This window comes from Lissotriton helveticus, chromosome 9 (assembly GCF_964261635.1).
Source record: "Lissotriton helveticus chromosome 9, aLisHel1.1, whole genome shotgun sequence".
NCBI classification, from domain to species: Eukaryota; Metazoa; Chordata; class Amphibia; order Caudata; family Salamandridae; genus Lissotriton; species Lissotriton helveticus.
The window spans coordinates 399,743,948-399,756,805 of record NC_136070.1 but is presented as its reverse complement, the minus strand read 5'-3'; the positions used below and the strand labels follow the sequence as shown (position 1 = coordinate 399,756,805).

At 40.6% G+C, this 12,858-nt stretch overlaps 1 protein-coding gene across 1 annotated transcript in view; it reads right to left on the bottom strand.

The window, feature by feature from the left end:
• The window catches only part of LOC144782767 (cholesterol 24-hydroxylase-like), a 356,051-nt gene that overhangs the window by 304,452 nt on the left and 38,741 nt on the right, over positions 1-12,858 (bottom strand). Inside the window, exons 2-3 of the mRNA XM_078662068.1 lie at positions 6,688-6,765; positions 5,690-5,771 (exon numbers count right to left, since the gene is read on the bottom strand). Of these exons, the coding sequence (XP_078518194.1) occupies positions 5,690-5,771; positions 6,688-6,765 (160 nt within the window). The remainder of the gene's footprint in view (positions 1-5,689; positions 5,772-6,687; positions 6,766-12,858) is intronic.

Here is a 12,858-nt window from a genome sequence, read left to right as displayed (position 1 = left end):
TCATTAGTGCTTAATTTGTAAAAAAAAAAAGAAGTGCAGGTGCTGAAAATTATACCAAGGAGGTCACCGCTCACGTCCTCCTCCGGTGAGCCCCACTTTCAACACTCTCACTGCCTCAGTCTCTATCTTCTAACCTTGATCTGTTGTCTGTCCCCTAAGTCTTTGCTCTAGGAGTCTATCCTCTCGTCTCTCTAATTGTTTTCTATCATCTTTGTCACACCCTGTATTTCTGATTTGCCCTCTATTCATTTTAGCCCTGCCCTTTTTTCTCTTCACTTTTATCCATGCTCTGATCTCTCTCCCCTCGATCTTGCCTCTTTACTATCACTCTCTAACAGGGATTAGCTGTATCTCCAATTTATCATTTGTCTGCTTTTTTCCTCTGTACTGTCCTCCACATCCTTTCATTCTATCTTCTCTCTTCTTAATGCTTTCTTCACATTATCGCTGCTTTCTCTTTGTATCGAATTTGTTCTCCTCCTTTTCTCCTACTTTGCCCCGTTATATCCCTCTCCTCTCTTGTTGTTTCTTCTCCTCTTTACTCTTGCTATCTCTCATCTATAACACTGCTGCTGCCTGTGACCCCTGTCGTCAGCCTGTACATGTCCCTGCTCTGTTGTACTCTGCGTTTTCCTGTTGTCATTCCTAAAGAAGCAGAAGATGACGTGTTTTACTTTCTTACCTACACCGAGTGCAAAAACAAAATGTACATCAAATTTAAATGATTTTTTGCATATATTAATCAGCGTAGTATGACTGGGTTTATTGCGGAACAGGCGACTGCTTGAGCACAGCAGGTCATGTCACTGCTAGTGCTGCCTGCAATTAGTAGGTCCAGGGATGGCGACGGTATCGACATCCACTGCTCAGCTTGCTGTGATCCTGCCTGCTACAGCACAGGTATTGTCTCCAGCAGTAATGCTGCCAATGCCGGTAAGTATGGCTGTGGTGCCTACTGGACTCACTCACGCTCAGCAATTACCTTGCTAAGGTGCAGCGGCCAAAGCCGCATGGAGCACATTGAGGATAGCAGCAATGCAGGGCTGCCGGATATGCTACTCTGACTACGGAACAAGTGGAATGGGCATGCTTACTTTGATTTATTCTTCCTCAAGAGCCCTCACTCCCAAGTTCCAAATGCGCTCTTGCAGCTTCCTTGCCTCAACTCCGTCATGAGACGGCCACCAGCTACAATTCTCCAATGGGAGGTTTAGGCTCAGGCACTGGCAAAGTGGAGCAGACTAGGGGAATAGAATGCAAGCCTTAGTTTGTCGATGATTTCTTGGATTTGTGATCAGCGTGATGACATCATCACTAACGTGGTGATACACAATCATGCCTTCCTGGACAGGCGTATGCCCGCCTGCCTATGAACATTTACCAGCCAGTCACCATGCAATGTATGTTATTCTTTTCATTTTGAATTTGAACAATTAATATTGAGACCACCACCTGCAGGTTCAGAAATTGTGAAAGAAGTGCAGGAGCTGAGCACCTGAAACCCCCTGCTCAAATTAGGCATGTAGAGGCGACACAGTGGTTGGCCCAAATAGTTGTTGCAAAAATATCTGATGGAAAAATCCGCCTATGCATCAACTTGAGAGCCCTCAATAGGGAAGTCATAGTTGACAAGTTACCTTTGCCCAAGATCACGGAAATCTTTACCATATTAGCGGATGGCAATAACTTCTTCACTCTTCATCTCACATCGGCATACTGCCAGGTTTGCCTTCATGCAGAATCCCAAGACCTCACAGCATTTATAACACCTATGGGTGCATACAAATTCAAATGAATGTCATTCTGCCTGTTGTCGGCGGCATCAGTTTTCCAGAGGACCATGTCAACTATACTGGCTGATGTCCCAGGGGCTTTCTTTTATCAAGACAATGTTTTAATCTTTGGGGAGGCGGACACCAATCACGATGAAAGGTTACATTTAGTGCTTAAAAAATTCATGGAATTTGAGCTCACAGTAAAAAGGGTGAAATGTAAGATTATGTGTGCAAAAATTAATTATTGAGGGCAATCAATTTCGGCTGAAGGTATGCATCCAAAGGAGAATATTTTAAACACAATTTTGAATTTGACTGCCCCCAAGAATAAGGATGAGCTCAAGTCATTCTTGGGGATGGTCTAGCTCTATAGCAAATTTGTAAACAACTGTGCTGGCCGCACGTTCCAGATGAGCAAATTGCTCACAAAGAATACCCTTTATTCATGGGATGAGGGGTGTAAAAGTGAATTTTTACATACCAAGAAAGCACTGTCTAGCACACCTTGGGGGGGCAGGTCTTTCCGGCTTCTGGCTGCAAGGAGCTGGAATAAACTCCCGCTGGAGCTTCGCCTGGAACCATCAGAGGCAAGGTTCAGGGGTAAACTCAAGACTCATCTGTTTGCGCGGTAGCTGAGGCGCAGTGAGCACAGTTGAGGGCATGCCGTTTCCACTTACCACAGCGCGGGGACACGCCGGTGAGCATAACCAGGCGCTTTATAAGTATCCCTATTATTATTAGTCTCCAGTCCTTAGTCCCAGGGAAAAAAACATCATAGCAACTGATCCCAGCTCTAAAGAACTGGGGCCAGTGCTATCACAAGAAGGTAGTACTGGGGAACATGCCATTGCTTTGCCTTCCATTAAGACAGGCAGAATTTAACTACTCTAATTCAATGTGAAGCACTAGCTGTATGGGCGCTCACCAAATTTAGGTAACAGTGGTTTTCACAAAAAAAGGTTTAGTAGAGATCTCCAGCCGGATCAAGAGATGGTTGGTAAGTTTACAGGTATTTAGTTTTGAGATGGAATATTTTCCAGGAGTCAAGAGCTATACAGCAGATTGTTTGTCACACTTAGTAAGAGAGGCAGACAGTGGTTGGGGCAAAGTGATGGACAAAGATCAGGATGAGGACCAGTGGGGCCATAGAAGAAGGCATGTGGAAGCATACATTTATCACTAATCCCATCCTTGAGAAGGTGTCAAAGTTATTGATAAAGGGGTGGGGCATGGAAAACAAATTGGAGGAACAGTTAAGACCATATTGGATTGACAAGGTAGAGCTGTCAGAGAGGAATAGTCGATTCAGAGGCACACAGTTGATACCCCAAAGCACCCTGAGAAAGAGGTTAATAGAAATTGCACATGAGGGTCATTTGGGCATCACTGAAACTAAGCAGAGACTGTGCCAGGATTGTTGGTGGCCGGCTGTTTATGCTGTAGTGTGATGAGAGACTGTTTATCATGCTCGGCCAGTGACAAGGTTCTCAAAACTAAAACCCCACCTATGGGCCATGGGTGGAGGTGGATATAATAGGTCCTTTGTCAGGTGAAGGTAATGCTTGATTGATCTTTTCTCACGTTGGCCAGAAAGTAAAATTGTGACCGATACCAGTTCTGGTGCGTTGAATACATTTCTGATGGAAGTGTTCATGAGAGAAGGTAATGGGACACACGATTTTCCACCAGAGAAATGGAGTTTCTAGATGGCAATGGGATTAGATACAAACTCTGTGCCCTATATCATCCAAAAACAAATGGAGTAGTGGATAGATTCAACAAAACTCCTAAAGAAGGTATTCAACTAGCCAAGAGCAGTGGTTTACGTTGGAGGGAGGAAACCATGAAAAGGTTTGTAGCCTATTGCCTCACTGTATCAGTTCACTGACAGGATACCTTTTGAACTGTTGAAAGGTCGCAAACTCAACTCATGGTTAGTGCCAGGGTGGATGAAGTGGTACAAAGGATGGGTAAAGGTGGACACCAACCAGCCTTGGAGAAGAAGGGAGGTAGAATTGCAAAAGGCAAGGAAGGACCGATATGGCCAGGCACACAATGCCAAAATAATCAGGTTTAAGCTGGATGAGTGGGTAAAGGCGAGGGCTCCCATTGGTCAAAATTCACTGAACCCAGGAAGCTTATCAAACTCTTTTGCAATGCAGCAAAAACGCAGAATGGAAGAATTTGGAATCTGGGAAGGGTGGTCCATTGTGTGGAACCTGAACAGGGGACAGAATAAAGTGTGACTAACATGGACAAATCAGAGATATCCTTCAGGATGAGAGGGCAGACGACCCGGATCCCAGCTAATCTCAAAGACTTTGTAATCAACTTAAACCATTCTTCTTCTTCTTCTTTCTTCCAATGCCACCTGTTCTTTTACCCTTTTCCTCCAGTCCTGGCCAAATCCTCCCTGACGCCACCCTGCTCGGTTTCCCTCCCAGTATAAATGTTATGTATGGTTTTACTTTTAGCTCACATGTAATATTGTTATGCATGCCATTGTATAAAGGAGCGAGATGTGTGGCATTCTGCCTTTGATGACATCACAATGGCTGATCTGTGGTCACTGTATGGGCCCGAGACCAGAAACCAAGGGAGTGGGGATTGGCTCCTGCCATCAGAACCTTTAGGTCACAAGGTTCCATGGAAGCCTCCCTGCAGTGACTGATTGTGTTTGACAATTGCTTTGCAGTGGCTGAGGTGTTCGAATAAACTTAACGTCTTCTCCCAGTCTTGTGTGTGGCGTTCCTTCATTACAACCCAATTGCACAACGTGCAATGTTAAAAAAACAACTCAATTTGGCAATCATGATAAGCAACAAAACCATAACCTCACCTGTTGACTGCTCATTTCTTCCCATTTTTTATCATGGATAATATTAAACATGCAATCATCAATAACATAAATGATGCTGCTCTGGTAGCAAGGACACAAAAAATGGTCAGGTGAAGACCCAAACTCTATGCCCGTAATACATTGGGTATCACCAAGGACAAGAACAATCAGCTGTGGAGGTACATATCAGGAACACTGGGAATGTAGTTTTTGCTTGAGCCCAGAGATCAATGTGTGCTGCCTTGAGAAGTACCCAGCAAACTCTCCAGTTGATGTTGGGATTTGAAGAGCTGAATTCAGGACTAAATTGCAGGACTTAGAGTACATTTTGTCATGACAAAAGTCAATGCCTTTGATCTCTGTGGCTGCGGGTATTTAGCACACGACCTTCCCAGGCTCTGTATGCCTGCAACATGCTATTCACAGCCGAAGGAGGCTTTGAGTTGGGCAACTTTTGACTCTCAAGTCCAGGATTGTGAAGCCTAGTCACAGCTCCCACAGCCTGATGTTTATGTTGAAGTCACATGTGACGTCACCTGTGATGACATCAATATTATGATCTGTGATGTCATATGTAAGATAAACAAGTTAGCTCAAATATGCCACACGAGGTTATGTCAAACTTTAAATCGAAGCCAAGCAGCAAACTAATTATAATTATCAACAGAACAGCTTCCTTGGGCCACATCCAGGCATATAGGACACTGCAAAGATCCCTGAAGGCCCCAAGGCATCTTATGGGCACGATCATTCACTATGAAATAATATTCATCAATACATTGCAACGGCATATCTTTAATAACCAGCTTTACCGTGAATTGGACTAATGAGAATCCCACATGGGTACTGGACACCCAGACCCTAAAATCCCTGAAACGCCCTACAATTGATAAAAGTATGCAATGCAAAAGTGATTAATCTAACATGACAAATAGGGTCACAATCAAATGTATGGTTGCGTTGCTCATAACTGGTGTCCAACGAGTCTAGGTGGGTATTAATATCCAAAAACATATTTTACAGCTGAAAACCAACAGTGATATAAGACTGTGACATCTGGGCGTGTTGTACTTACTTTGACTGCTTCTTGACTTGAAAGGAAGATCACTGGTTTGTGAATAAAATTTAGACGTACAACGGGGCCATATTTCTCTACCCTACAATGGGGGTAATAGGAAAAAACAGTGTAAATTAAGACAAATACATTATAGTATTTTAATGAAGAAGGAAGCACTACTGAGTAAAAAGAACCACCTCCAATCAAAGCACACAACCAGGTCACAGGCATCTCTCTGAAGTTTACATGATTGGTTTCAGTTTTCATTGCAATATACACATTCTAGGGGTGATTGGTATATTTGGCCAATTTCAGAACCTGTGAAATTCACCCATTTCGTGTTTGCAAGAAAAAAATCATAAGCCCAACACAGATGCTTTCAGGAGATTATAATTTCATAAAGATTAATTATTCAATGCCCGGAATTCTGACAGCTCTTGAGAACAACTTCTCCAGCAGCCAAGGCTGTGAGCAGTTCCTCCCTCACTGGGATTCTAGGCGCTCCAGTTGATAGGTGCTTAGAAACTTGCTTTTGTGCACTAACAGGAACCATGCAATGTAGTTAACTTCAGGCAAATATATTGTCCAGTCTCTGACAGTGCAGAAAGGTGCAAGAATTCATCCATCTATCCATTCCTCACTGCGCGCAACCAGGAACACTTGTGCAGCAGGAGATTCTGCCTGCATTATGCCTTTTTTATACGGGGCAAGCAGATGCAAACTAACAGAAAGGGGCAGAATTGCCTACATTTTCACATTCGCCTAACACAGGTATAAACAAAAGGAATGAAACCACATGTAATTGTAACAGGGATGCTTGCATCTTTCCATGGTAAGCTACATATAGAGTAACTCTCTTAACAACACTCCAGCACTAATTTGAACTTTTAAATGGGAATGGTCTCTAGAATAAATGTCTAAGCAATGAGCTGCTATTGCTCCTGCCCTGCCATTGGGATGGAAACAGACGGCCAACCTTTAAAAAGCAATGTAAAAACAACTGAAGCACTACTTACCATTCCAGTGCCTGGTCATAAAAGAGTTCGTTTTTCTTCATCATACGCATGATTAAGGGCATATGCCCAAATAAAAAGCTGCAACAAAGAAAAATTAATTGCAGATCAGTTAAAAATGAACAAATACCTGAGTACATGAATACTTTATTTATGACAGCCAAAAGTCTTCATTAAGCCAAGTTGATCGACTCCTGTATACAAGAGGATCTATCCTTATAGTTCCCTAACGTCATGTGGAGATAGGCGCACAGCAATTGCAGGTGCAGTAGGTGCTGTGGCACCCGGACCCGGCGTGTGTGCAACCCACTACACCTCCTACGTAAATTAAATTACCTGCTAGCTGATTCTGATTATAGTTGTCTTTTGCTAAGCAGCCAGAAGATTTACCCCTTCTGTAGGTTTGGTGTTAGCCAAGACGTTATAATTTTACTATCAATACATACATATATATATATATATATATATATATATATATACCCTCACACCTCCTAAAAAAATCATGATCCAATGACATGTCAAAAAACAGCTAAAACAACCAAAGCTTACTATTACATTAATTAGGAAAGAATTAGTTACTTCAATATTTTCGTGTTTTCTACTTCTTTTTTCTTTCTACACATACCCTCCCCAACTCCAGATCATCATTTCAGCATTGTTCTCTATTCATTTTCCCAGGTGCACCCCAAGTTCTTCCCCACAATTCATGCCTCTTGGAAATTTAGTAAGGAGGTCAATGATGTACCTTGACTCTAAGCGTCTCAAACTACGTAGTCTATCACCTCCACGTGGATTTATTGGAACAAAATCTAGGCCATAGTATTGTAGTTTATTTCTGTTTCTACCATGATGTTCCGCAAAGTGGCGAGCCACCAGATAAGCCGGATCTGCCTTGTCTATGGCTCTTTGGTGCTCCAAAATTCGTATCTTGAGCTGGTGAATAGTACTGCCAATATATTTAAGCCCACAAGGGCAGACTAGACAGTATACTGCGTATGAGGTACTACATGTCAAAAACTTTGTGATTTCCTTTATTTGACCTGTATCCGGTATTGTGTATGCGAGTACCCTCCTACTATTCGCACAAGCCTTGCATTTGCTACAAGGGAAAAAACCCTTAATTTCTTTCAGTGTGTTAACTCGTGTCAGCCCGGTGTCTAGGTGGCTCTTTACCACCATGTTTTTCAGCGATCTTTCTTTGCTGAATGTCACCAGCGGTCGATTAGTAATATCATCCTTTATGATGTTGTCTGTTTTCAAAATGTGCCAATTTTTTTTGAGCATTTTCTTTAAATAGTTTGCATCAGAAGAATAAGGAGTGATCATTCTATATTTGCCTTTGATGTTATTGGCCAGTTTGTTCTTTGTCGCACCCTCAAGAAGAAGTGTCTCCCTGGGAATTCGTCTTACTTTACTTTTATTATGCAAAATATTGGGTGGTATTGTTTCTCCTGAGAGAAAACGTCCGCACGTCAAGCAAGTACAATTCCTAGCGTGTGCAATGTCAATTGTAGATAAATAATTTGAACGGAGGTGCACAGTAAATCCTGTTATACACCCACCACCAGGGGTGTTGAGTGAGCAAAGAATTGCTAACCTTAATTAATTTTAGAAAAAGAAACAGGTTAGTCAGGCACACCCCAAGTATGACATCAATTCAACATTGATCATTACGTATCATCAGTTGTAGGAACAAATGGAATGCAATGTCATTATTTAAATAATTATAAAGATACTGTCCATTTTAGAATAACGTTCAAGATGCAAAAGTATGGATCCAGAAACAGATGTTGTTCTTCAAATTCTTTATTTCATACACTTTAAAAGTTATTCCAGCTCACACCGCCGACACGTGTTTCGTCTCAACATGAGACTTTCTCAAGGCTGGAAGTATATAAAAAACTACAATGAATATTCATACAAAAATAAGCTATAACCAGACATAAGAACAACATTATTATTTAAAAGACATACGCAGTCAATTTCTAGAAAAACCACAAAAAAAAAAACAGTGTACCGGACATATCATGAATAATACTACTAATACTACTAAGCCACAAATTAATATAATTATACTTTCATACATAATAATTCATCATAAATTCGAACAATAACCCAAACAGGAATACAATAAAAACATACCTAAAGGGTGTTAGTGAGGGGATATTACTATTCCAAATCTTGCCTCAAAATATAGGATCAATATGCAATATGGATGTACGTACTTGACATGGTTCCTGTTTGGGTTATTCATGTGGAACTCCACAATAGGGTTACAACCCATCCACGATAGGAGTACACCAGGTCCTTACAGCTCTGGTCCCATGATCTTTACTAGCAGTAAATAATTGCGCAATATAACTAAGCTGTTTTTGTGTTGTGCTAGACATCACCTACCGAGTTTGGAGCATTGTTCGAATTTATGATGAATTATTATGTATGAAAGTATAATTATATTAATTTGTGGCTTAGTAGTATTAGTAGTATTATTCATGATATGTCCAGTACACTGCTCTTTTTTTTGTGGTTTTTCTAGAAATTGACTGTGTATGTCTTTTAAATAATAATGTTGTTCTTATGTCTGGTTATAGCTTATTTTTGTATGAATATTCATTGTAGTTTTTTATATACTTCCAGCCTTGAGAAAGTCTCATGTTGAGACGAAACACGTGTCGGCGGTGTGAGCTGGAATAACTTTTAACGTGTATGAAATAAAGAATTTGAAGAACAACATCTGTTTCTGGATCCATACTTTTGCATCTTGAACGTTATTCTAAAATGGACAGTATCTTTATAATTATTTAAATAATGACATTGCATTCCATTTGTTCCTACAACTTATGATACGTAATGATCAATGTTGAATTGATGTCATACTTGGGGTGTGCCTTACTTTACTTTTATATTATAGCATTCAGCTATAAATAAGAGGGCTATGTATCAAGCCAATATGAGAGGGGACACCGGCCAATCCACGGCTAGATCGAAAATGCATGGCATGAGGAATATTAATGAAATGTATCTTATTTTTGAGAAAAATATGGGTAATGAAATTCGATAATGTTTTTTATTCTCTGCCGAAAACTCACCTAAAAGATGTTTACATTTGAAAACAATAGGTGTTTGTACTCTCAAAATGGCGTGTATATATGCACAAGAGAAATGTGTCCCTTCTTGATCTCCATGCCCCTTTTGAACAATGCTTTATAAACATGCTACTTGCAAGAAATCATGAACACAGAAGAAGGCTTTGTGCCGAAACATTTGTTTCCTGGTTTGCCAGAAAATAAAGAATCTGTGCAAAAGCCTCCCCCCGTGAGTGAGGTAAAATTCTTCGAAAATTTGGAGGAGTGGAGCGAAAAAATATATATATATATATATTCCCTGAAAAAACCATCGGTTTCAGGCAGGTTATAGTTAGGAATTATCTTTAAAAAACCTTTGAAATTCACAGAAAAAAACATGGGTTTCAGGCAGGTTATAGTTAGGAATTATCTTTAAAAAACCTTTGAAATTCACTGAAAAAACCATAGGTTTCAGGCAGGTTATAGTTAGAAATTATCTTTAAAAAACCTTTGAAATTCACTGAAAAAACCATGCGTTTCAGGCAGGTTATAGTTAGGAATTATCTTTAATAAACCTTAGAAATTTACGGAAAAAATAATAGGTTTTAGGGGTGTTATAGTTAGCTGGACATTTCAGTCATACAAAACCATTGAAATTCCTCCATTATATTTAGTTGTACTAACTGTAACTCTCGTGCCCGCAATCCCCTGGTGATGATGTCACATATTACATAATTCATGACATGGTCAGTGACATCACTGACGACATCTCAAATGTCACTACGAATAAGGGAAGGAACTCGCACATCAACAATAATGTACACAATGCTAACACTACCGGTGATATGCTATACACAACTCACTATAGAAATCAAAAACGTTTCAGTGTGTAGATATATACCATTGATACGTGTAGTGCACCGAATAGTGGACGCAACCATATTATCTCAGACACCTGGGAATATTTCGGTCATGTCGCTGTGTTGTCCCCCCTCTTGAAGCAGAAGTGGAGTGGGCTGGTCCAACATACGCAACGTCAGCGTAAGACTATAAATAATTAGCCTACGCCTTGGGCGTGGTTCACGTCTGCAAAGAGAAGAGACTCTGCCACAGCGAAGGTCCTCACCCTGCCACGTGGCTGCCACCATGACTGCGTGCCTCTTCGATACAGTTCCATTGCGAACTCAGCACCACACCACCGCAGACTTATGTCTGTATAGACTAGTGCTTTCCATCGACACTGCGGACAGCAGGGTTCACAACTTGAATTCAACTTTGAATCTAAATTTGTTGTCGGTATCTGTGCTGAGTACTGCCTTCAATCTACTCTGCGGTCGATAGAATTGACAACTTGATACCAGTTGCGCATCAGCACTACAGAAAACATTGATTTCAGTCTCGATGTATTTAAACCAGAGACAATTGTACTATGTCCTCAGATTTTAATAAAGTTTGAACAGTAGGACATTTAGCCTTCATTTATTTATTACAGTATTCAAGATAGCCTTGATTTATGTAAGGCAGAATACATTTTGTTAATGGATGCCACAAAAAAACTTTCATCAATGTCTGTACTACCTTCAAGTGTACACTGCGATCAACAGAGTTCACCACTTGATACCGGAGTGAAGCACTACAGACAACATTGAATTCATTCTCTATTTATTTAAGACAGAGGCAATGCTATTGTGTCATCAGATTTTGTTAACGTATGTGACAAAAAAGCATTTGTTGATGTTTCTGTGGACTACTGACATAAATGTACTCTGCGGACAGCAGAGTTCACAACTTGAATTCAGCTTTCCATCTACACTACGGACAGTAGGGAATTCAGCCTTGATTTATGTAATACAGAGACAATTCAACTGTATGTGTTCAGATTTTTTTTACAAAAGTCACAAAAATCATTTGTCGATATCTGTGCTGACAACTGCCTTAGATCTACCCGGACTACGCATCATTGCAGGTTACGTACACGCTCAGTGCCAAAGGTACCAGTAACTCCCTTCACCCTATTTCATTGTCACGTGGCCGTATTCAAGCAGAATTCAATAGAGAAAAGACATTGGTACGAATGCAGCCCCCCCCTTTACCACTCATTATCATAGGGTACGTACAAGCTCAGCGCCAAAGGTACTAATAACTCAGTGCACCAAAAATCATCGCCATGTGACCATATTGAGTCAGATGTCTTATTCAGAAGAAAATATATCATAGTTTTGGGAGATCTACTGCAACTTACTCCCATGAAAGGACAATCAATATTTATTAGAAACTTGTTTTTAAAGACTTTGCTACCAGTGCGTCCTGATCGGAGCACACATCATCGCAGGCTCCACAGAACTTTGTTGCTTCAGGTGCCACTTACTCTTTGGACCACTTATCTTCGCTGCCTGCACACACACTAAATACCAATTCTATGCAGCTATAATCAATGCCACGTGGTCGTGGGCTCTTGCTAACCGATGCCTCCTGCCTACACTGCGGTCGTCAGAGCTCACAATTAATTACACTGTTGATTTATTATTTGCAGACTACAATACCAAACTAAGTATAACATTTATTAAAACCTATACAATATCCCTCTATTATGCTTCCTTTAACAACTTTTTTTTATATCACTTATAGATTTACTTGAATAATAAATTTCACGCTGCAAGTGCAAAGGTACACTTAATGATAGTCTACACTGTGGATAGCATAGGTCACAATTTGAACCTCACTTTTTCTTCATTGGAAACCTGAATTTCTTTTTTGGAGACAAAAATGGCTACACCACTGGAAGAATCATCTGATGATGATAATTTTGTTGCTGAAGAATTCATAACCATCGATAGCACTTTTTTACCCCTCAAAGTACATACAGTCCAGTATGCAACATTACATTTTTTGAGCACGCATCATCACAGGGTGAGCACACGCTAAACACCAGACGTACCACTAAATCAGTACACCATAAATAATCACCACAAGCATTTATTAAGGCAACATTTTGTAGTAAAAAAACATTATCCCCAGTGCGGCCTATCCGGACCACGCATCATCGCAGGTTTCGTACACGCTCAGTCCCAAAGGTACTACTAACTCAGTGCACCATAATTCATCATCA